The 24,876-nt window shown below is 34.4% G+C and overlaps 1 protein-coding gene across 2 annotated transcripts in view; it reads right to left on the bottom strand.

Moving 5' to 3' along the window:
- The window catches only part of LOC117237068, a 292,163-nt gene that overhangs the window by 35,224 nt on the left and 232,063 nt on the right, over positions 1–24,876 (bottom strand). Inside the window, exon 2 of one of the 2 annotated variants that reach the window (XM_033500682.1) lies at positions 2,023–2,083. In XM_033500682.1, the coding sequence (XP_033356573.1) occupies positions 2,023–2,083 (61 nt within the window). Of the gene's footprint in view, positions 1–1,995; positions 2,084–24,876 lie in introns of both variants that reach the window. The other variant, XM_033500683.1, reaches the window with a different exon arrangement.

The following is a 24,876-nucleotide window of genomic DNA, read 5'->3' as shown; positions in this document are numbered from 1 at the left end:
GTTTCTCAAATGTAAAATACTATAAATATAAAATACATAGAAAATTTAAATCGAATGAATCGTTGCATACCAACGTTGTTTTGGGTTACAACTTTTAGATTGTTATTGCTGTTTCTTGTAATGTTCAGCTAGAGTTACACAAGAAGGTTAACTTTTTGTGGTAATGCGATGATCAAAATCGGCATACATTATCTCTATACATATACATACTTGTTTCAATATATCTTGTTATTACAAATTCATCCAGTAGTTTTTTTATCAAACAACCCTACACGTTATTCACCTCAAATAAATTAAAAATTTGTATGTATCAAATCATTATTGTGAGTTTTAATTTAAATTCTCAACATAAGTTGTAATATATGTATAACTGGATATGGAATAATTCATAAATAGTAAATAAGGATTTCTTTTAAAAATAATGAAAGTAAAAATTATGATGTCAAAAGACTAAAGAAGACTGGTTTTCTCTTACTTTCTTTTCTTAGACCTTTATTATTTTTTATCCTTTTACAGATTTTTTTCGAGAGACACTTCTTCCAGATTTTACCAAATGTTCTACTGGACAAATTGTAAAATGTAAATAAATAAATAAAGCTTCTTCCAGAAAATTAATATCCAAGTTTTTCTCAAATTTCAGTTCATATAAAAATTATTCATCTATATAATTTGTACGGAATATGCATAATGACTCTTCTGACTCTAAATTTGAAAACAAGTAATAAGAGCAATTTCTTTGATAACAAAGCCATTATTATTTCCTGTTAAAATTCTATCTAAATTATTACTAATCTTTAGTCGTTACTCAAAATTCAAACGATCAAATACAAAATTGCAACGTTAAAATGCAAACATTAAAATGCAACTGCTGTAATCTGTATTTAAATATTTCTATTAAAATTTATTTGTATTCAAAATAAAACTTATAATACTAAATGCAATATCACTAAAACATATTTAATTGTATTACAAGTAGAAAATGTAGTTTTATTCAAAACAGTATCACAAAACATAATTTTAGAATCATTTTCTAATAAAAATCATCATCATCATTTCATCAATCATTTTTATCTTTGCTACTGCCTTATTCTATCGTATCATAAATATACTAAACAAATGAGAAATTAATTGTGTAAATTATTTTACTGAAATAAATATTAGCTTTTCACTTTTATACAAATTTATTCAAACATTGTTGAAACACTTAACCCCTTAACCTACAGTATCGTGTGAGAGACATGGTACGTTGATGTTATTGATTTATTATTCACTTCAAGATAATAAATCTTTTTGTTCAATGATCAATTGCTAGTAACTATCTATCAAACATCTTGCAAAATAAAATTAGTTGTACCTTACACATGCATTTATACAGAGTGGTTGGTAACTGACGGTACAAGCGGAAAAGGGGTGATTCTACGCGAAAAAAGAAGTCGAAAATATAGAATAAAAATTTTTCGTTTGAGGCTTCGTTTTCGAGAAAATCGACTTTGAATTTTCGCTCGGTACGCGTGCACTTTATCACGTCTCGTTATAACGGATCTCACTGTAGATCGTTGTCTCGATGGAAAAATTTAAAGGAAAAATAAATTTAAAAAAAAATTGTTATTCTATATTTTCGACTTCTTTTTTCGCGTAGAATCACCCTCTTTCCGCTTGTACCAGCAATTACCAACCACCCTGTATATCAAAAGATATGTGCGATTTGCACAACTTCGAGCGCTTAGCCAAACCGTGAAATGACTCGACGTGTGAGCGACTATGTTGTTGCTTATGGCTTGCACTATTGGAACTTCGTAAGGCAAAGGTTAATTGATCTTTTCTATTAAATTTCATATTTTTCGATTATGAAAAGAATTTATATTAATCGTAAATTTTTCACCATAATAAAGAATGTTGTAAATAATGAAACAAATTGAATAAGAAATCTTTCTGCCTCTTTCTCTCTCTTTCTCGATACTTGGTCCTCGAAATCTGATAATTGAGTTGAATTACGGTATACGCATGTTGAATTATCCTCACGTAACGTAAAACCCCATGACGTGCTGACGGTACGCCACATCCACCCCGACGCCGCACACAACTGAAACAGAAAAATATTACGGATCAACAGGAATGGTTGAGAATTCCACTATCTCAGTAATGAATTTTGTCTTAATTGGATATTCGATGATACATTTATCGAACGAGAGTTTTTTCACATTTCCACAGGCTATAGCAGGCAAAATGGGATACGTTTTATGGAAATGCAAAACACCACGGGGACAAGATAATAAAACAACCCCATGTGAGCGGAACGTGTTACGGCAAAAACGATTTATCGCGTATTATCCATATAAGATTAATTACAGATTAAAAAAGCGAGTCCATTCACGAATTGGTCAAAACTTTATGGAACAGTTTATATTTACGATAATATTTTAATCGCTTTATCCTCTTTCTTTAGAAGATGGAAACTGGTTATTATAAATTTTTGTTTATCGAAGTCCACATTGTTGAATAGTATAAATGTATTTTTTCCAAAAATACATACGTATCTAGAAAATTTTATTGTAAATTCTCACAATCACTTACATAGTCGTTATGGTTTCGCATTTTACAGTATTGTATAATATTGAGAAGCATAGGTTTTTTAGACAGCTATAATTATAACATTTAGTTAATTTTTACATTAGAAGGCAATTTTATACACAGTTCCTTTAGATTAAAGATTTTGTCACTTGTACTACTTTCCCCCTGAGCTCCTTAATTACTTTCCTTGGCTTATAAATTACATTATGATCGAAACATTTATATAAATTTCATAACATGCAATGTACCTATATACAGGGTGGTTGGTAACTGGTGATACACGCGGAAAGGGGGTGATTCTACGCGAAAAAAGAAGTCGAAAATATAGAATAAAAATTTCTTTTTAATTTTTTTTTCATTTTTCCATCGAGACAACGATCTACAGTGAGATCCGTTATAACGAGACGTGATGAAGTGCACGCGTACCGAGCGAAAATTCAAAGTCGATTTTCTCGAAAACGAAGCTTCAAACGAAAAATTTTTGTTCTATATTGTCGACTTCTTTTTTCGCGTAGAATCACCCCCTTTCCGCTTGTACCACCAGTTACCAACCACCTTGTATATATACACGATATATGTAGGAATGATAGAGCGGATGATTGTTACGGAAGGTTGTACTATTATTTTATTGAAGCATGGCTCATTTTCTAAACAAAAATCTAAGGTAGAACAAATTTTAAGGAGGATGCGGTAAAGCGTTTTCATTATTTTTTAAATAGCGTATCATTTGTTTGTCCTTCGGTTTTCAATTGTTATATAGTAACATTTATTTTCAATATCCTCTATATTACGCAATGTGCTTAGTTAAAATATTATGACAATAAGGATTTCTCTGGGTAAAAGCTGAAAGGTTAAAGGGGAACAACTTAAATAATCTAATACAAATCGTGCCGCTAACGTTCGCGATAGAAAGATTAAAAAATTGTTAAATATTTGTTATTACGGAATCCAACTATGGGGAACAGCAAGTAACTCCAACATTGAAACACTCCAACGCTTCCAATCGAAAACGCTAAGATCCCTAATTGATGCACCTTGGTATGTAACCAATGAAACAATACACCGCGACCTCAAGATACCCACAGTCAAAGAGGAAATAGCAAAATATAGCGACAGATATAGCAAAAAAGTCAACAAACACCGAAACCCCCTAATCACTAGACTACTTCATACGACGGACCAGATTCGCAGGCTGAAGAGGCACTACCCGCTAGACCTAAACGCTAGATTCATTTAGTTATCCAAATTAAGCATATGTACTTACTTATAATACTTATAAATTATACCTATCTATAATAAGTATTAACTTATTGTAAATAAACAGCCATGTCACTACGCCACGCCAGAAAAATTACTGAAAATTCTCAACGTGAGAATTGATTGTAATTTCAACAAATAAATAAAAAAAAAAAAAAAAGAACCTCCGAGGCAACATCACACGTGGCTAGGCCCGCTTCCGAGGCCGCATGCCGCCACAACCACATTTCTCGGAAAACCCTCGGAGGTGCCGATACAATGGGACATACATTGTATTAATAATCAAACCCCAGGCAGAAACTGCCTAACAACGGCGTTTGAAACTTTTTCGATGCTTCTGTCACGACCGGCATACTTCAAATCCGACGGACTGACGATAGAGATAAAGATGTGGCGGCACTCGGCGACAATGTATATCGCTAAAGTGCCTAATAAACCATCAACATCCCAACGGTCCTTCCACCGAAGGTTCTAGAAGAAAGAGCACGTGGCAACGATCGCGGACGCCTAGCAAATGCATGGACGGTGGGGATGTTGAGGGATGACAAAAGAAAGTAATCGGATCCGATCGAAAGTAAAATCATAAGAGTCAGTCTTAGAAAGTCACGCCTAGAGTTTGGAAGTAGATTGTAAAGTGTATTGATGTTAGAAAAAAAATAAAGTTTTCTTTTTTTTATTTTTTACCTCAAATTCCTTTTTTATTTTGTTATTTTACGTGACACTTCCAACGAGTGCGTATCAAACTTCAGGCAGAGGCTGCCTACCAACAGGCGTTTAGAACCTTCTCGATGCTTCCAAACGAGTATAGAAAACAAAATGCAATCGTACAGCGAGAAAAATCTCCACGAGGCTGGGATTCGTGCGATTGCCTTGGAGAGTGACACATCGAGCATTTTCAACAATCGTATTTTGCGCCTAAGATTAGTTTACGCTTAGTAAAGAGTTATCCCGTTGACCGTGGATTCGTCTGAACCCAAAAACATTGTTAATAGTGTTCATTAAATTTATTGTTCATAAATCATATTATTCATTAAACTTACTATTCGTTAAACTTATTATTCATTAGTCTTATTATCTGTTAAACTTAATTATTCGTACAATTTATTATTCACTAACTTCATTGTTCATCAAACTTATTGTTCATTAGGCGTATTATTTGTTAAGTTTTATGATAATCTTGTATATACGTGTAAATATAATCTCGGCTTTGTGAAACGATGGCTAATCCATGCGAAGAGTTGTTACGCGCCCAAAATTCCAATCTTAATCCGACATATATATATAGAAATGAAAGCTCTTCTAATTTTAAATTATTTTATATCCATAAATCTTAATATTAATTTAATATTAATTATAAATTATTTCTACTTAAGTATTTTTATTTCACCATTAAAACAATTAATACATTTAATATTTTATATTATCTTTATAACAATAAATATTTTAATATTAAAACAAATAATTTCATTAAATTTATTTATTCTATTAATTATTTTTATTTTCTTACTTTATTTGGTTAATCAATAAAATATCAAAAAAAATAATTACTTTAACTTATTATTATTAAATATTCTTATATTAATAACTATAATTATTTCAATAAATCAAACTAAAATAATTCTTAAAAATTTAAATTTTAATTATTCTAAAAATAATAAAATAAGTATTATTAAAAAATTATATTTAAAACCCAATTATTGTATCTTATTAATATTTATTATTTTTTAATTATAATATTATTAATTATACTAATATTAACTAGCCCGATAGAATTAACTAGCTCAAAGCTGGCCCAAGTAATTAGATCAGGCTCTCATTTTCTTTTTTTTTTTATTTAATTCTTTACTACTTTAATACTTTACTCATGAACAAAACTACAACCGTACCGTTCTACCTCCTACGTGGCAAAAGGATAATATATCCCATCTTTCAAACCATACAAACAACATCAAAAAACGTAAACTTGATTCAGTGAAAAAAAAATGTAAACACTAGTCAGAACAAACCGTCAACAAACCACGTTACCACTTACAACAGATTTGCAATATTAGAATCTACAGACGATCCTATGGACGTAGTTGAAACATTAACAAATCAACACACACAAAAAGATCCTCCTCCCCCACCGATCTTCATTGAGGATGTTATCGACATTCAAACAATGATAAAGTCCACTTAATTAAATTAAGTAATTATACATATTAAAAATAATCAGGTTATAATCCTGCTAGCCGATCCAGACTCCTATAGAAAACTAACAAAGTTACTAAAAACCCTGAACGCAAACTTTAGATGAACTAAAACTTGAACTCTTAAATCATAGCCATGAAGTAATCAACATTAGCAATATAAGGCATAGAGTCACAAAAACCCCGTTATCCTTATTCTTTATTGACTTAAAACAAAAGCCAAATAACAAAGAAGCCTAAAATATCAATCGTTTAATAAATTCTGTACAAAAAATTGGACCTCCTTTTATAAAAAGAGAGATAGTTCAATGTAAAAGGCGCCAAAGGTAAACGTGCAGGTATTCATTCTACAGATCAGTGCACTAAATCTTCAGAAACTCCTGCGAAGTGCATCCTCCGTCAAGGAAAGCATCCTGCGAACTCTAAAGGTTGCACAGCCTACAAGACTTTGTATAAAAACAAGTGCCCCAAACCCATAGATAAGGACCTAATCAACCAAGCACTTAATCCACAAAAATTCACTACTCCTTCAATCTCTTATGCACAGGTAGTTCAAGGAAATCAAAGCAGACCGAAAATTTATAGTGATCAATCACAAATTAGTGCTCCCAGTTCACAAAACACGGATAACTTCAATAGGCTTGAAAAATTAATCGTGAAACAAACAGAGCAAATTAATGACCTGCTATCATTGCCTACAATCATCGTGGACAAATTAACACGCTCCGACGTAAAATAAAACCAATACGCGTAGCTCTTTGGAATGCTAATGGTCTAGCTCAGCATAAATACGAACTAGAACTCTTCCTAAAACAACAAGAAATTGATGTAATGTTTATATCTGAAACTCACTTCACCGATAAAAATTACCTGAAAATAAATGATTATAACTTTGACCATACCCAATGTGGCGGATCGGTATCAATAGGACACTGACAGGTCGAGGCATCAACGCGGCGCAACACCTCCCGGGCGATCCGCGGGTACCAACCGCCAACACCAGAGGGCTACGACGACAACGAGTCTGTCTAACTCGCTAGCGGTCGAATATACGAGCGATTGATACAAATATCGCACCTAGCGAGACTCCCTTTACGTCTAAGGCAGGGACTACCGGGCATAGCCTTACTGACGAGTTCACCGGTAGTGCAAACTTCTCTTTTCACCTAACTCCACTACACCTTCCGCTACACCAACATACCAGTGGAAAGGCCCACGGCAGCACCGGAATTATCATCAAGACCAATATAAGACACTATGAGCTTCCATCATTCCAGAAGGACTACCTCCAAGCTACAAACGTAGCAATAGAAGATTGGCATGATCCAATTGGAAGATCCAATCACCACATCAGTAGTATGTTATCCTCCTAGACATTCTATTTCCAAAGAAGACTTCGATAAATTCCTCGAAGACCCTGGGCAATAAATTCATAGCTGGAAGAGACTATAACGCTAAACATACGCAATGGGCATCAGACTTATCACAGTAAGAGGGCAAAAGTCTTTTGAAATGCATAAATCCCAATAGACTTTTAATTACCTCAGTACAAATGAACACACTTACTGGCTCATTGACACTAACAAACTACCCGACTTATTAGACTTTTTTTATAACTAAAAACATCTTGCCAAGATATATCCAAATCAACTCATCTGTGGAACTCTCTTCAGATCATTCACCCGTCATAGCAACAATTAACTCAACAATTATCGAAAATCAACTTAATGGCTTTATTCATAACCAACTCACAAACTGGCAGCTCTTTAGGGAAGTATTCGATCATTCAACATCAGCCTCAATATCCCTAAAGACAAACGAAGATATAGAAGCAGCCACGGAATATTTAAACCCCAGCATAATAAACGCGATCCGTTCTTCCACCCCCACTAAGTGTTTTATCAATAAACAGGAATACCCACATTACATAATAATAAAAATCGCAGAAAAACGCAGACTTAGAAGAGTATGGCAAAGTCATAGAACACCTGAAGACAAGCGTAAGCTAAATAACGCAACAAGAAAACCAACCAAAATCTTTAAAAATTACAAAAATGACTGTTTTTAAAAATATTTTGCTAATCTGTCTCCCACAGCTGACACCGACTACTCACTATGGAAGGCATTCAGAAAACTCACTCGTCCTCCGCAAATAATCCCTCCAATTCGCTGTCCGCAAGGTGGATGGGCGCGTAGCCCTATACAAAAGGCCAACTTGTTTGCAAGTCACCTAACTAATGTCTTCAAACCGTATTCCTCCACTATTGCCGGCGAAATAATGGAATACTTGTACTCTCCCTTCCAGATGTCTCCTCCTATTGAACCTTTCTCATTTCTGGAAGTTATAGAGTTAATCCGTCGTCCAAATCCTAGGAAGGCATCGAGACATGATCGGGTAAGTAACAAAGCTATCAAGGAGCTTCCCATAAAAGGGATTGCCTTTCATTACCTCTATTTTTAATGCAATTCTTCGCCTTGAATACTATCCTAAATCCTGGAAAATATTATTAATTACTCTAATTCCTAAACCTGGAAAACCAATACACGAAACCAGCTCTTATCGCCCAATTAGTCTTCTACGTACTTTATCCAAACTATTTGAAAAGATGCTAACGACTAATATGCTAAAGATGCTAATGACTCCTTCCACTCTTAGAGGATTTGAAAGCAATGCCAGATCATCAATTCGGTTTTCGGAAGCAACATTCTACGATAGAGCAAATTCATCGTCTAACTCATAAAATCAGCCAAGGTTTAAAAAAGAAAAAATATTGCTCTGCGGTATTCCTGGACATTCAACAGGCCTTCGAGTGTGGCATGAAGAACCTTTGTTCAAACTAAAGAAAATCCTACCACACACCTACTACTCCATCTTAAAATCATATCTAACCAATAGGCTGTTCATGATTAGATACTTAGACGCTATAACCGCAACATTCCCGATAGAAGCTGGCATACCCCAACACAGTGTCCTCGGACCTCTGCTGTTCACCATCTACACTGCCGATTTATCAACCTTAACAGAGATAACCACAGCGACATTTGCTGATGATAACGCTTTATTAGCATCCCACTCAGACCCCATAATTGCCTCCTCAACTCTCCAGCGAGGTCTCGACTCTATGGAAAAGTGATTCCACAAATGGCACTTCAAAATAAATGAAAATAAATCCAGTCATGTAACTTTCACGCTGCGAAAATAATTCTGCCCACAGGTGACAATAAATAATATTCCAATTCCAAACAAAGATACAGTCAGATATCTGGCCATGATTCTGAACAGAAGAATGACACATCGTAGATAAAACTAAACAACCGAAATCAAAACTAAAAAAATTCTACTGATTCATTGGCAGACGCTCCAACTTAAACATGCAGAGTAAAATAACGATATATAAAGTCATATTAAAACCTGTTTGAACCTACGGAATCCAACTATGGAGAACAGCAAATAATTCCAACATAGAAATTCTCCAACGATTCCAATCAAAATTTCTAAGATCCTTAATAGATGGACCTTGGTATGTTACCAATGAATTAATACATCGCGACCTTAAGATACCCACGGTTAAAGAAGAAATATCCAAGTTCAGAAACAGATATAATATAAGAAATAACCACCAAAACCCATTATTTACTCAATTACTTGATACGACGGATCAGATCCGCAGACTAAAAAGATAATACTCTTTACGCTTTAATATGAAGCATTAGATTCAACTAGAATCAAACATACTGTAAACTCTTATAATCCAAGTTACAGTACCACGCCAAAATAATTTACTTATAATTCTCAATGAGAATTGATTGTAAATAGTCTACCAAATAATAAAGAAAAAAAAATTACGTAACTTTTGTTCAAGAATGTTTCAGGTACTTTCGGTAGTTCTAAAGATATCATGAAAGCAATAACATTTTCTGGCATAATTTAAACCTTTAAACTTACGTTTCGCCCGCTAAATGAGTTACAATTTCCCAGAATTATGTTTTCTACACTAAATGCATTCTAAATCTTGTAAAATTTTTACTAAACGATTTATACAGCGAGTTTTAATATTTATCCTTAAATAAAACTTTGCCGATTGTTATAAAAAACAAAAGATTAAGTATATGTTGAAAATGTTTAACATAATAAGTTTCTTTTAATACTTCATTTTATACAATTTATTATTTATATGTCCTTTGGAACATTGTTAAATATAAAGGTTAAACCATGAAACGTAATCAGCTTAGATTTTGTTCTTGGTGGGCCGACCGAAAAATTTGTTGTCTGCTATAACATGATTCAAAAATGTATTAAAAGTTTTTGTGCTTCAGATAAAAAAGATACTTGTGTGGCGGATCGGTACCAACAGGACGCCAACAGGTCGAGGCATCAACGCGGCGCAACACCTCCCGAGCGATCCGCGGGTGGTTGGTACCGCCAACACCAAAGGGCTATTACGACGACGAGTCTGTCTATCTCGCTAGCGGTCGAATATACGGGCGCACGATACAAATGTCGCACCTAGCGAGACCCCTTTACGTCTAAGGCAGGGACTACCGGGCATAGCCTTACCGACGAGTCCTCCGGTAGTCCCGGGACGAAACGCAAACTCTCTTTCTGCCTAGCTCCAAACACACCTCTGCCAAACTTGTTATGCTAATTACAGAATTCGTCTCAATATCCATCAAGAGATAGGTGTACAAAATTATTATATAATAAAATCAAAATAGCAAATAAAATTATCATATCATCTTGAAGCACTCTTTGAACCATGTTATATCAGATAAAAAATTATCGATCGGGCCACTAAAAACAGAATTATTTAAGCTAATCACGTATCATGGTGGATCTCCCAGCATAGAAATTAATAGTAACACACAAGAAAAATAAAATATACTTAAATTATGTTATATAAATACATAAATATTACATAAGTACCATGTTATCTTTACAGACTTAGTTATATTTTATTTCTATTTTGTTACATAAACGATCTTAGAATATTTTATCCATTTGCATATGTAATTTTTATTTATTGTTAATTCGCATTATTATTCATGTTGGAATACAATGATATTAATCGCATACAGATGAGGTGATTGATCGAACGGATTCTTTCGTTCGTTGCTCAGCGATATCCCCACTAGCATGCGTTCGTGAGATGTTCGTGGCGGTTAGCACGTGCATGCTCTTTCGAGAATTCGCCGGAAGAAGCGTAAGGATATGGAAGGAACATTGGGCACATCGAGAAGCTACTAGAAGGTTCTGTGGCACGTGTGATGCCACACAGGCATCCACACAGGTCACACTCATTACTGCATAGAGAGTGGGGTTCAAAACTTTTTCAAAGACCATGGGTCACTAAGCAAGCCAGTCAGTCTGAGAATAACTCGAAGCGTCCTGTTTTGCGACCAAGTTTTCAGGACAGAAAAAAATAAAAAAAATACATAAAAAAGCTCCGCTCCGTCAGCGGCTTAAACCCAAAAATTGTATTATACAACGAAAAATGTAAAGCGCCGACGCATAATACAGCATGGCTACGTTGTACCACCGCATATCGGTACCTTTGCCCAACATACCATTACAAAAATTCACCGTTTATTGTGAATATGTACCAAAAACTGTATTCTTGGACTCAATAAACTTTAAACCTCTCTGAGAATAACTAGCCAACTGTCTACATTCCATAACACTCACTTATATTCTCTGTAATAATTGTTTAATAAATATCACACTATATTGTTTCAACACAAACATTGTGTCTTCCACAGATTATTAATCTTAATTCCAACATTAAATTCTAACAATTCATACGTAAATCTTTACATTGTGCACATAATTTCAAAATGCTTCTAGAGCAAATCAGCATTCATCTTCTGATATCAAAATATAAATAAAAATATTTTACAATATTTCTTAGGATAATAAATAACTTGCCGAAAATCATGATCAAATCGTATTTATTATTTCTAATTATAATATTGTTCTACAACATTTCATTTTATGAAAATAATAAAAATATTTCAATTATCTTTTATTATGTACTATCTACTTATTAATTTATTTCAATGTTTATAAATATTTTCCAATATATTTTGTACGACAAGTTACGATTGTGTTTCTTCATTTTTCAATTCCTTCTACGATATATCATCATAAACAATAATTTTCTTAATTAAAGAACGAAACAAAAAAAAAAAAAAGGAAGAAGGGACAATTTGTTTCAGTAAGGATTCTTTGAGGTAAAAAACCAACCACGGTAAGCAATCCTGATGTTATATTAGCATGTCTAATGCTTACATTACTTTGCGTAACGACCTCTTAAATATTCATTAAAAAAACAAAATTGCATAAGAATACGAATTGTTCGTAACGATTTATTAAACATTTACAACAGGAAGCTGATGTGATATCAATCACATCTCAACCTACATCATAGATCCATCGACATCGACCCCGACCTTCGGGCACTTTTCCACATCATAACCTACACCGAGCCCCACAACACCCTCAAACCAAAATGTATACAAACCGAGACTTCTCCCAGCTCGGGTAGTTCTTGTTCTAGTCGCTGTTCTTGTACAACCCCTTTCTCCGGTTCAGTATTATTCTATTATTGTAAGTGCTAAAATTTATAATAAAGTTCGATAAAAGAAAATTAATAGTTGGGTTACGACTCAGCTTTCTTTTCTCTTACATTCCAAGTATCAATTTTACGTAACACTGACCCTCGTCCAAGATCTTTATCTACATATATTTGAACATTCGCCAATCCAGTGCAATGACGTAACTATGAATTTGCAAATTTTGAAATAAAAGTTTCTAAAACTCAGACATATCTAATTTTTATACTTTCATAAACTTCATAATAATTCCGAACATCCTTGGCCACTAGATGACAGTAACATCTGAGGTGTAGTTGTGTTGTCCGTGATACTTGTAGCTGCTGACTGAAGATGTCGCTGCTGGGGTACTGCTATTTTTCTTCCAATTTAGAAAAATTTTAAATTTAAATTTAAATAAAAAAAATTTTTTTTTAATTTTTCCATCGAGACAACGATCTACAGTGAGATCCGTTAAAACGAGACGTGATAAAGTGCACGCGTACCGAGTGAAAATTCAAAGTCGATTTTCTCGAAACCAAAGCCTCGAACGAAAAATTTTTATTCTATATTTTCGACTTTTTTTTTCGCGTAGAATCGCCCCTTTTCCGCTTGTACCACCAGTTACCAATCACCCTGTATATTCGATAAAAATAACTACAGAATATAGAGTTGCTTATCTCGACATTGTAAAACATTTTCTTCATTATCTTGTGGTGGCACTCGATAGCAAATACCACCGGACGACACCAACTAGTACCGGACAACGGCAGCGCAGTGGTTAGCGTCTTAGGTTACGAACGTTCGGAACCCGGGTTTCAAATCCCGGCGCCCGTAGACCGATTTTTCTTCCACGACATCTAAATAAGAAAAAATACATCTACAGCTAGTAGCTACAATTATCACGGACAACACTTTACACCTAAATCTAATATATAAATTTTACCGACTGAAATTGGTTTTTTTCGTCATGCAAAAAATCACTTGTTCGCAGTTGCGAACATATTGTTACGCTGGGATGACGATATGTATGTATGTACATTTACATATAAGCTATAGTTTAAAAATGGTTGGACACTTTTCTGCTTATTTTTAGGGGGATGTATATAATTCAAGCAGAAAATTACGAATAAAAGAATCTGCAATAATCTTATTTTTTTATGATCATTGTAGTTGCATATAGTAAATAAATATATATAACAATCATTACAATAAAACGGATTTTTAAAAGCTAATATTTACAAATTTTACCAGTGCATTCTATAAGTAACAAAAAAATTAAAATGTCAGTAGTAAAAAGTCCATAAATGCTTTAGTAAAGAGGTTTCTCTTTTTTTTTTATTTAGTTGTTTACATTCACAATTTGTCCGATTTGGACATTTGGTAGAATTTGTAAAGAGGTGTAACGAAAATATAAAACGTAAAACTATGTATTACTTATGGATGCGTTTCGAAGTTAAATGATATCGATGTGAATTTATTGTAGATTGAATTTCATGGCGATTTTGTCTCATTTCTTCATATGCAATTTTGATTTTTGTGATTTTGGTAGATGATATTGGACAAGATAGACCCGAACTATAAAATCTTACTTTCAGGAAATTATGTGTTCGGAAGATATAGATCCCTATACGCACTACTCCACAAAATTAAAAGTTAATCAGTAAAGTTTGATCGAAAGGTTGTCGATTTTTGAATTGTTGTAACTTCGTAAAAAATATCGTACAACAGTCTATCTAGGCTTATTTTCAAACTAAATTAAATTTTTTCACAGATTCTTTTATATCATAAAATGGGATAGAAAACTGAAAATGCGTTTTTCTTTTTCAACAAATTCGAACGATTCTATGAAGTATACAAAATTTGCCTGCAAATTCGTTTTAACATCATACATCAACTTTTTAGAGTTTGTTGTAAAAAACGAATCTCGAAATAAATTTTTTAAACTTCATAGAATCGTTCGAATTTGTAAATTTCTGTTGAGATACGTATAATTTTCTGTGCTGGACTAGGTTAAATGCGTAATAGAGATACTTGTATGTGAATATCAGTGTGTGGAAGCATGTGTGTCCGAAGCGTCTCGAAAACAGATGAATGTAAACTCTTCAGTCGGTTAAGATCCGTCGAAGGGTCGGTTAAGGGTCGTCGAAGAGTCGGTTTACAGTCGGGTATAGAAGAAAATGCTGAGACGCGTGCAAGTGTGTATCGATGAATATATAAGGAATCGTCCATGAAATAAATATATCATTGTTTTAATATTAATCCTCAGTATAAATTTAGTGTTCCTATAACATTATTTCGGCCTCAAAGATCCACAATTCTCAACATGGTAGCAAAAATCGTGGTTGCTGAGATTCAATGTTAAGGAACCACGTGTAACCGGGAGTGAATGTATAAAAGTCGATCTAGAAAAGATAAAAAATTGGAAATAACTTCTAAGAGATAGAAGGGTTGTTGGCAGAACAAATAAAAGCAATCTGAATAATAAAGAGGATTATTTTTGAAAAAGGAAAAAGAGGGTGAAAATAAAAAAACGAATCAAGATGCTAAGGGACGACGAAATTAAGGTTCAAATATTCGATGGACGTGACTACAAAATGTGGAAGAAGAGAATATTAATGTATTTAAAGTGTAAAAAATGTTATGAACCGGCTACACGAGAGAAAATGGACAAGGAAGAGCAAGATAAGTGGGATGAAAAGAATCAATGGGCGATGAACTACATCTATAGCAGTATAACTAATGAGCAATTAGAATTTGTTGGTGATCAGGACACTGCTTTAAAAATAATGCAGAAATTTGATGAGATGTATATGAAGAAATCAACAGCATTGCAAACTTGTATAATAAGCAGACTAGACATGATGAGACGGAACGACTTTGAAGAATCAAATTCATTTTTCACGGAATTTGAAAAAACAATAAATGAATTAAAGAGTGCTGGTGCAAACGTAAGCGAACGTGAAAAACTTGACTACATGCTGAAAGCACTACCAGAATCATTGAGCTATATTGGGGACTTAATCGACTCAGTGAAAAAAAGTGATCAAACATGTGAATTCCTAAAAAATAAAATCACAATGTGGGAAACGCGTAGCAAGAAGGAAAGTAATAGGACAAGATCAAATGCATTCACAGTTGAAAAAAAGGACATAAAGTGCTATGGCTGTGGAAAGTACAGCCACATGGCAAGAAATTGCACAAACACGTGCAGAGGTGGAAACAATGGCGGAAACAACGGAGGAGCGCAACGGCAAGGAGGTGCGTATCAGCCGCAGCAGTATAGGGGTCGCGGCGGATGAGGTTTCGGCCAAAGAGAACGAGGATCTGGCCAATGTCACGTAAAGTTGGTACTTGGGTGGTAGTAAGAAGGCTGAGTCGTAACCCAACTACTTATTTTCCTTTATAAAACTTTATTATAAATGTTAACACTTACAAAATAACACCGAACCGGAAAATAGGGGTTGTATGAGTACAGCAACTAGAAGAGGAACAAGAACTGCCCGAGCTGGGTGAAGTCTCGGTTTATATACGTTTTGGTTTTAGGATGTTGAGGGGCTAGGTGTAGGTTATGATGTGGAAAAGTGTCCGAAGGTCGAGGGTCCATATCCTATCTCTGATGTTGACTAAGGTGCGTCACAGTCTTGGTGTATGCTATGATGATAAGGTGGTGATGTGTCCAAAAGTGTCCGAAGGTCGGCGGTCGATGTCTTATCACTGATGTAGGTTGAGATGTGATTGATGTCACATACCCCCCTCTTTAGATTGATTTTGGTCCTCCAAAATCTTAGTGTTTCCTCAGTATGAAGCGATGGAATTGGACTCTGACTGGCTCGACTTGTACTTGTTCTTCTTCGTCGTGGTATATGCTTTTGCTATTTCAACCTGTGAAGGTTGTTGGCTGATTAAATTTCGACTACGATTAATAGGGATAATTTGCGAAGTTTGACGAAATGCTGCAGTATCACATGTTGAATCTTTTGTAGATTTTCTAACAGCCTGTGATATAGAATGAGTTAGTGGTCTTTGAGCAATGGTTTTATACTATCTTGTTGTTTTTTTATAGTTTGATTGTTATCCAGTTGTTCCTTTGATACTTGCATTACTTTGTTTTGTTTAGCAACTTCTAAAGCCTTTTCAGCATCTACAACTGGCTCTTTTTCCATGCATGTAATTTCTTCTTCAATCAGTACAACTGTGCTTTCCTCTATAGTTCGTGTTTTTGTGTCATTTAGTAAACTTCTCAATTCAATTTGCACAGTATCTGGAGCTTTGGATACCGACTGACTATCATCTTCTGCATTTTCAACACCCTAATCATCAAAGATATCCTGAATTGCACTTCTTTTGTTAGTTATGCGCACTTTATCTGCTTCACTTATAGATTTATTCCTTCCTTCTGTATTAGCAACATGTATAAGTACGACAATTTTATTATGAATAATTTTCTTTTCTACATTAATTTTATGTGAACTATCAAAAGATCAATCTTGCCATTTCCATTTGTTGTTTCTTGTTATTCTTTTCTTTAATATCAATGTCATCTGCAGTTTCTAGATCAATAATTACTCCTGAGGTAATAGGAGTTATAGAATCGTTTCTTGTCTTTGTATGATTTAATACGTCATAATTGTATTTCTGGCTACAATTTTCAGAAACTTCTTGAGCCACAATTTCTGTTGAAATTACTTCTATAATTGGTCCATCACATTCTCGTGCATAATCTATCAAATTAAATTCTTCATTTGCAATTTCAGTGTTCTTCGTTCCTTTTTGTTCTGCAGAAACATTTTTTTTTCTTCATTGGAATTTACAACAGCATCCTTTTCATGTACAGTTAAAATAATATTTTCTTCTGTACTTTCATTCATATCATTAATATAATAGTTTCTACAGTCAGTACCATTACTTCTGAACTACTATCAACTAGTTTAGACAAATCTGTGTCTGTATCCGTGACATGCAATGTTTGGGCTTTATCATCAAAAGTTTCACCAAGTGTTTTAATTAATGCTTGACACTGAGCATTAGTAACACTAACTGTATCTATATTTAACACTGTACAAACGTTGTGTTTCTCAATGTTTGGTTCACCCTCATTTGTATTAAATATTTCAACATCGTTCGTACTTTCTTTATCTAAAGATGTGTCACCTGCATATCTTGAATGATCTCCAATCTCAGTTGTATTCTCTGCTTGCTCTTCTTGAAATTTCTCATCTTTTTTTTTTTTTACATTGATCATCAATTTGTGGGTCCTTATTTATTATTTCTTGTTCTACTTCATTAATCACAGCGTTCTTTATGCTCTCTGTCTCACTACTTTCCTTACTTTAAAAATTTTTTTTTGTTTTTATTTAAATCTGTTACATCACATTTATTTACTACTAAACCATCTTGAATTGTATTATCTGTACATTCCTGTGACTTATTTTTTTTTTTTGATTTTGTGGAATATCATGCACATTCTTTATAATATCAGTCGTTGATTCTGATATTAATGAAGAAGATACATCTACTTTTATCGATGATTCTACTTTATTAATGTCACTGTGCACTTCATCTAGTTGTTCCATAGTAAAACATCAAGATTGTTACAATTACTTAAGAAGTCATGGATTGTTATTTAAATATTTACTGCACTTTTCCATCAATGTAACCCTTTATGGCAGTTTGACATTCTACAGAACACCAATGCTGTATCAGTTTATATTTTTCTTCATCATGAAGTTTTATTATATCACCTAATTCTTCCTGATGTTTTTTTTCCTTTTTTTTCAATTTTCAAATAAGAGTGTGTTTTCTATGTAAATCTTCTAATTCTCGGTTCGCCTCGAGTAAACGATTATTAACATCTTTGAAAAGTTTTTGAACGTTTTCGAATTCTTTTCTAGGAAAATTATTTTGTTCGTTCATATCTTTTACTTTACCTTCAATTTCTACCCTACGCAATATTTCAAATTCATTTTCATTGACAAGGACCGTTTTTCTTTTTCAAAATCCAGTTTCAATTTATTAGTTTCTTCTTCATATTTATATCCAAAATCGCCCACTTTTTCCGAAACATTTTCAACAACTTTTTCATATTCACCCTTTAGTTCGTCTAGTTCACATTGAAGGGCAGATTATTTGTCCTTGTGGTTCAAGAACTAGATTTTGTCTCTTTTGCATCTTTAGCTCCAGCTTATCACGTTTCTCCATTGAATTACTAACACATGAATTAAGTTGGGCCCTTTTTTTTCTTGTTCCAGCAGGTCAACTTCATATTTGTGACTTATGTCATTTCTTCTAATTTTATTGTTAGTTCTTCAATTTGTATTCCAAAAGATTGAACTCTTTTGACGTGTGTGTGTGTGTTTGTTTGTTTGTTTGTTTGTTTTCATCTATCTATCTGAATATTATAACAAAGACTTTACATTGAATATTTTATTAAAATTGTAATATTTTCATAAACGCTTCAAAATCCACAGTCTATTGATCAACTCCTCTATCCTTTCTCTTTCTCCTCACTAAAATAGATAAATTCCTAATGTAGTTTGTGGATAATTTTTTTTTTTTTTTTTTTCATAAAGCAAATCACATTTATCATGTGATATATTTTTTGAAATAATTCCTGTCTGTACATTTTCTTCTTTTCCCCTACTTCTTTTTCTCCTTCTAATGAATTCTTTTTATTCTGTAAAATAGTTTTTGTATTTTTATTAGGTAATTCTTGTGAATCTTCTACTACATCTTCCATATCATTTTGAGTGTGGCTTCTATCTTCAGTAAATTTAATATTTTGGACAGTATCATAAGTACATAAAGTAAACTTGAGAACACAGAAAATAATTTGAAAAGGTCAGAACGGGAAAGAAAGAAACCTCAAAGATATGACCAAGTGAGCTCATATTTCATTTATGTGAATGTAGTTAGCGCAGACAGTCCTCAAACCTGTGAAGAAGCTTTAAGTGGAGATGACAGCCTTTCATGGAAATATGCAAAGGGATGTAGAAACAGCATTCCTAAACGGAACTATCAAGAGCTTGGTATGAATGTTTCGACGAGTATATGAAAAAATTAGGATTTCAAAGAAGTAAGAGTGATTATTGTCTGTATATGAAGTATGAGAGCGATGATGTTATATATTTAATTCTATTCGTAGACGACTTATTAATATGTGGAAAAAACAAAAGAAAAATCGATGGGATTAAAACAAATTGTCAAACCAATTTGCAATGAAGGACTTACGTGAAGTAAAGACTTACTTAGGAATAAACATTGAGTACGATAATAAGAAGTGTGAGATGAAATTAGATCAGAGTAGTTATATAGAGTCATTAGCAAGGCAATATAATATAGAAAATAGTAAACTATATTTTACACCAATGGAACAAAACTTAAGTTTAGAACCCGCACAATCAGCTTCAGACGATATAAGATAGAAATCTCATAGGAGCTTTATTATATATTAGTTCTGGAACAAGATTAGATGTTAGCTATAGTGTAAATTATTTAAGTCGATTTCAAAACAGTTACAACGAGGCACACTATAAATATGCATTGAGAATTTTGAAATACTTATATTTAACTAGGAAATTAAAATTAACTTATAAAAGAAATTTGAATGCTGAAGTTATTGATTGTTTTGTTGATGCTGATTGGGCTGGAGATAAAGTAGATAGAAAATCCACTATGGGATTTATCATAAGATTTTTCAGAAACGCAATTTACTGGAAATCGAGAAAGCAAAGTAGCGTGACAAAATCATCAACAGCCGCCGAGTATGTAGCTTTATCGGAAGCTGTAAGAGAAATTAAATTTGTAAGAAAATTGTTGAAAGATTTTAAAATAACGATCGAGACACCAATAAAAATTTACGAAGATAATTTTGGAGCGATTGCGATATCAAAATTTGGAAACTTAACAAAAAATTCTAAGTACATTGAAGTTCACTTCCATTTTGTGAACGAAAGTTACGAAAATAAAGAGATTGAAATTATAAAAATAGATTCAGAAAATAATGATATTTTAACGAAGGCTCTAGGGAGGAACAAATTTGAAAATTTTAGATTATTTTTAAGAATAGTTTGATTGACTTATAAAAGGAAATGAATATGCAGCACAAAAAATTAAAGAGGTGTGTTGAGATATGTATAATTTTTTGTGCTGGACTAGGTTAAATGCGTAGTAGAGATACTTGTATGTGAATATCAGTGTGTGGAAGTATGTGTGTCCGAAGCGTCTCGAAAACAGATGAATGTAAATTCTTCAGTCGGTTAAGGTCCGTCGAAGGGTCGGTTTACAGTCGGGTATAGAAGAAAGTGCTGAGACGCGTGCAAGTGTGTATCGATGAATATATAAGGAATCGTCCATGAAATAAGTATATCATTGTTTTAATATTAATCCTCAGTATAAATTTAGTGTTCCTATAACATTATTTCGGCCTCAAAGATACACAATTCTCACCAATTTCAAAAAATAAAAAAAATAAAACGAGAAGAAAAAGAAATACATCATCAGTTTCCCATTCGGTTCTACGACATAAAAGGATCTTTGAAAAAATTCAATTCAGAAATGTAAACGTAGGGGCTGTAAATAATCCCATGGTAGACTATTGTAAGATTTTTTTCACCAAATTACAGCAGTTTAAAAATCACCAATTTTTTGGTAAAAATTTAGTAATCCTTTAATTGTGTACAGTAGTGTATGATGACGTAGATTTTTGCTAAGCGCTATCAAGTACTCCTTTTGGCATTTTGGACGAAATTATTCACGGAAATTAACGGAATCTGAGATTACCTACCTCTCTCTTCCCCTTTCTGGCAATGAGTAATAGCACTAGCTTAATACCCCCGACCCTGGATAGACTATTTAGATTAACCAAATGATTTCTGCCAATGAGTTAAGCGCTTCCCTTTTAATTTTTCCCGATCATGAAAACATAAACTGATTGAACTGACCACATCACTCGTCATATAGTATTCCTTTGCTGACTTTTGTTTCATATACATTGCTAAACAAAAATATTGGCACAGCCTGGGAGTTCGGATAGAATTCTTTGAAAATCTATAAAGAATGTGATTCTCTACTTAAAGGTTTTGTAAAATCTAATCGTCGACTTTAAAGTTTAAGTATACCAGGAATCATGAATTTTAAAAATAGTTATAATGAAGAAAAATATATATATGTCGGAGATGAAAGGAAAACCGGAGCCTTCCCTTTGCAATTTTGAGGAAGCCTTCTAATGCTTTAGCCTAGATTTTATCATAACTGTAATTAAGCAATTGTCATTTGTAATTGTTTGATACTTGTGAAAGCGAAAGTGGGTTCGAGGTGACAACTGGTCGCCGAACGTAGCCACGGTCACGAGATAAACGTTTTGCCTGACGAAGGTGTGGATCGGTTGTATTGTTCTCCCTAGAAATCACATAGAATTGTACTTTGGAGATGTCGATATAATGGGACACACGTTGTATTAGGAATCAATCTCCAGACAGAAACTACCTAGTAACGGCGTTTGGATCTTTCTGCATGTTTCTAAAGAGTATACAACAAACTTTTGACAGAAACTGACTAGCAACGACGATTGGAACCTTCTCGATGTCTCCAGCGAGCATATAACGAACAAATGCAGTCGTATAGCAAAAAAAAGATTTTCATCAGATATTCATTCGTGTGATCGTCTTGGAAAGTGATACATCGAGCAATTTACCGAGTGTCTCAGCAATCGTATTTTTGTGTTTAAAATTATTCTACGCTTAGTAAAGAGTTATCCCGTTGACCGTGGATTCGTTTGAACCCCGGAACATTATTAATAGCGTTAATTAAATTCATTATTCGTAAAACCTATCAATCGTTAATCTCATTATTCGTTAAATTTATTATTCGTAAGACATATTATTCGTTCCTCTTATTGTTTGTTAAACTTATTATTCTTTAATCTAATTATTAATTAAACTTATCGTTTGTTAATCTTATCATTTATTAAACTCATTAATCATAATATTTTGTAAAATCTTGTTTATTCGCGTAAATATATTCTCTGTTTTGTAAAACAATGGTTAATTCAAACGAAGAATCATTACGCGCCTTAAATCCTAATGATAACCCGACATCAGAAGTGGGATCAAGCCTATGTGTCACCTTGGAACAACTCATGAAAATCATGGACCGGATAACTCAGCCAAGGGAGCAAAGACCGAGTACGGAACCTAAGGATGTAACGTTACCACGTTTTGACCCTGAAGGCACGGGCGCTGATCCATCCGCGTGGTGCTCATATACAGATGTGATTTTGAAAGACTACCCGATACAAGATAGTGCGTTACTTTCTGCTCTAAATCGCGCCCTAAAAGGGTCTGCTGCGCATTGGCTTTCACAAATAGTGTGCCGTGGAAAGCTTTCCTGACCAACGTTTAAGGAACAATTCCTTTCGCGTTTTGGTGGCAGAGAGACAGCCGCCTCGGCGTTAATAAGGATATCCAGAGAACGACCGTCGGAGACCGAAACCCCAGGAGCTTACGGTAGTCGCCTCCGTTCCATGTTGCAGATGAAGTTGCAAGATCTAACGATGCCCGAAGTAATCAATGCCTTAGCCCTTTATATGCTAAGCTCACAAGATCAACGCTTTCGACGACTAACGCTCGCAAATAATATCAAGACGGAGGACCAATTTTATGATGAAATGAGAGTTCTTCCTTACAATGATCAGCCGACATCTTCGTTAGGAAATTCATCGGAGGAACCTGAAGCCAAACGACGCAAGTTATCGGATCACCGGGTGAAGTGCCATTATTGTGGTACTCACGGACACAAAATAACGGAGGCGCCGCAAGAGGATGCGTAGCGAACAGCGGAAGGATACACGACACCAGGAAAGAAACCGCCCAGCCACATCGTCCAAGGTGGTTTGCTTCAAGTATCGCACCTGATTGTCCGCTACTGCAGAACAGAAAACCCGGCCTCAAGAACGAACGTCGAGTCGACTCCTGCGTGATGGAGTCTCTACCTGGTAGTTTAAGTCATCTGGGTGAGTCGTTCCCATTTTATTCCGATTCCGGAGCCGAATGCTCATTAATTAAAGAATCTGTGGCCTCGAAATTTTCTGGCAAACGAACGACTGATGTAGTAGTAATGCGAGGCATAGGGAATACCTGTGTTAACAGTACATCTCAGATTTGTCCACTGTATGTATTAACGGTTTTACATTGGAGATAACTTTTCATGCCCTTGCTGATGATAACTACTTAAAATACGATATCATGATTGGTCGTGAAATTTTGAGCCAAGGTTTCGACGTGAATGTTACACGAAACAGTGTCGATATTTGTAAGACAAAAATGGTTAACGCTTGTAGCAGAGTCGCGGAAGATGCGGTCAACATTAACGAGGTCGACACTGATGTAGTTGGTAACGATAAAAATCGATTGATTTCTGTTCTCGAAAAATTCAAAGAGTCATTTATTATGGGTTTCCCGCGGACTCGTGTAAATACGGGCCAATTAGAAATTCGTTTAATTGATTCCGACGTCACCGTGCAACGAAGTCCTTATAGACTCAGCGAGGAGGAGCAAAGAATAGTCCGAAAGAGGATAGGCGAACTGATCCGAGCAAAAATCATAAAGCCGAGTAGTTCACCATTCGCAAGCCCTATGTTACTTGTAAAAAAGAAGGACGGCTCGAATAGATTATGTGTAGACTTCCGAGCGTTAAATAAAAACACCGTCGCGGATCGGTACCCCCTTCCCCTCATAGCTGACCAGATCGCGAGACTGAAAAGGGCAAAATACTTTATAAGCCTGGACATGGCCAGCGGGTTCCACCAAATCCTTATCCACCCGAATTCGACTGAATATACCGCGTTCGTTACTCCCGATGGTCAATACGAATACATGACGATGCCGTTTGGATTGAAGAATGCACCATCTGTTTTTCAGAGGGCCATTCTCAATGCCTTAGGTGACCTTGCTTATTCATACGTTGTTGTTTATTTAGATGACGTCTTAATTATCGCCGATACGATAGATCAGGCGTTAGAAAGATTAAACACCGTGCTAGATACCCTCGTAAACGCCGGATTCTCTTTTAACTTTTCTAAATGCTCCTTCTTGAAGACGTCAGTACTTTATCTGGGTTATGTGATTCATAACGGAGAAGTCCGTCCAAACCCAGGTAAAGTACAAGCCTTGAGCTCCTTACCCGCACCGACGACCGTCACACAGCTCCGGCAATTCATTGGTCTAGCTTCTTACTTTTTATGCACTCACTTCCGGTAGCAAGAACATAAATT

This window comes from Bombus vosnesenskii, unplaced genomic scaffold (genome assembly GCF_011952255.1).
Source record: "Bombus vosnesenskii isolate JDL3184/JDL3185 unplaced genomic scaffold, Bvos_JDL3184-5_v1.1 scf7180000013355, whole genome shotgun sequence".
In the NCBI taxonomy this organism is placed as follows: Eukaryota; Metazoa; Arthropoda; class Insecta; order Hymenoptera; family Apidae; genus Bombus; species Bombus vosnesenskii.
The sequence above is the reverse complement of the archived record's forward strand: the minus strand, read 5'-3'. Positions and strand labels throughout refer to the sequence as shown.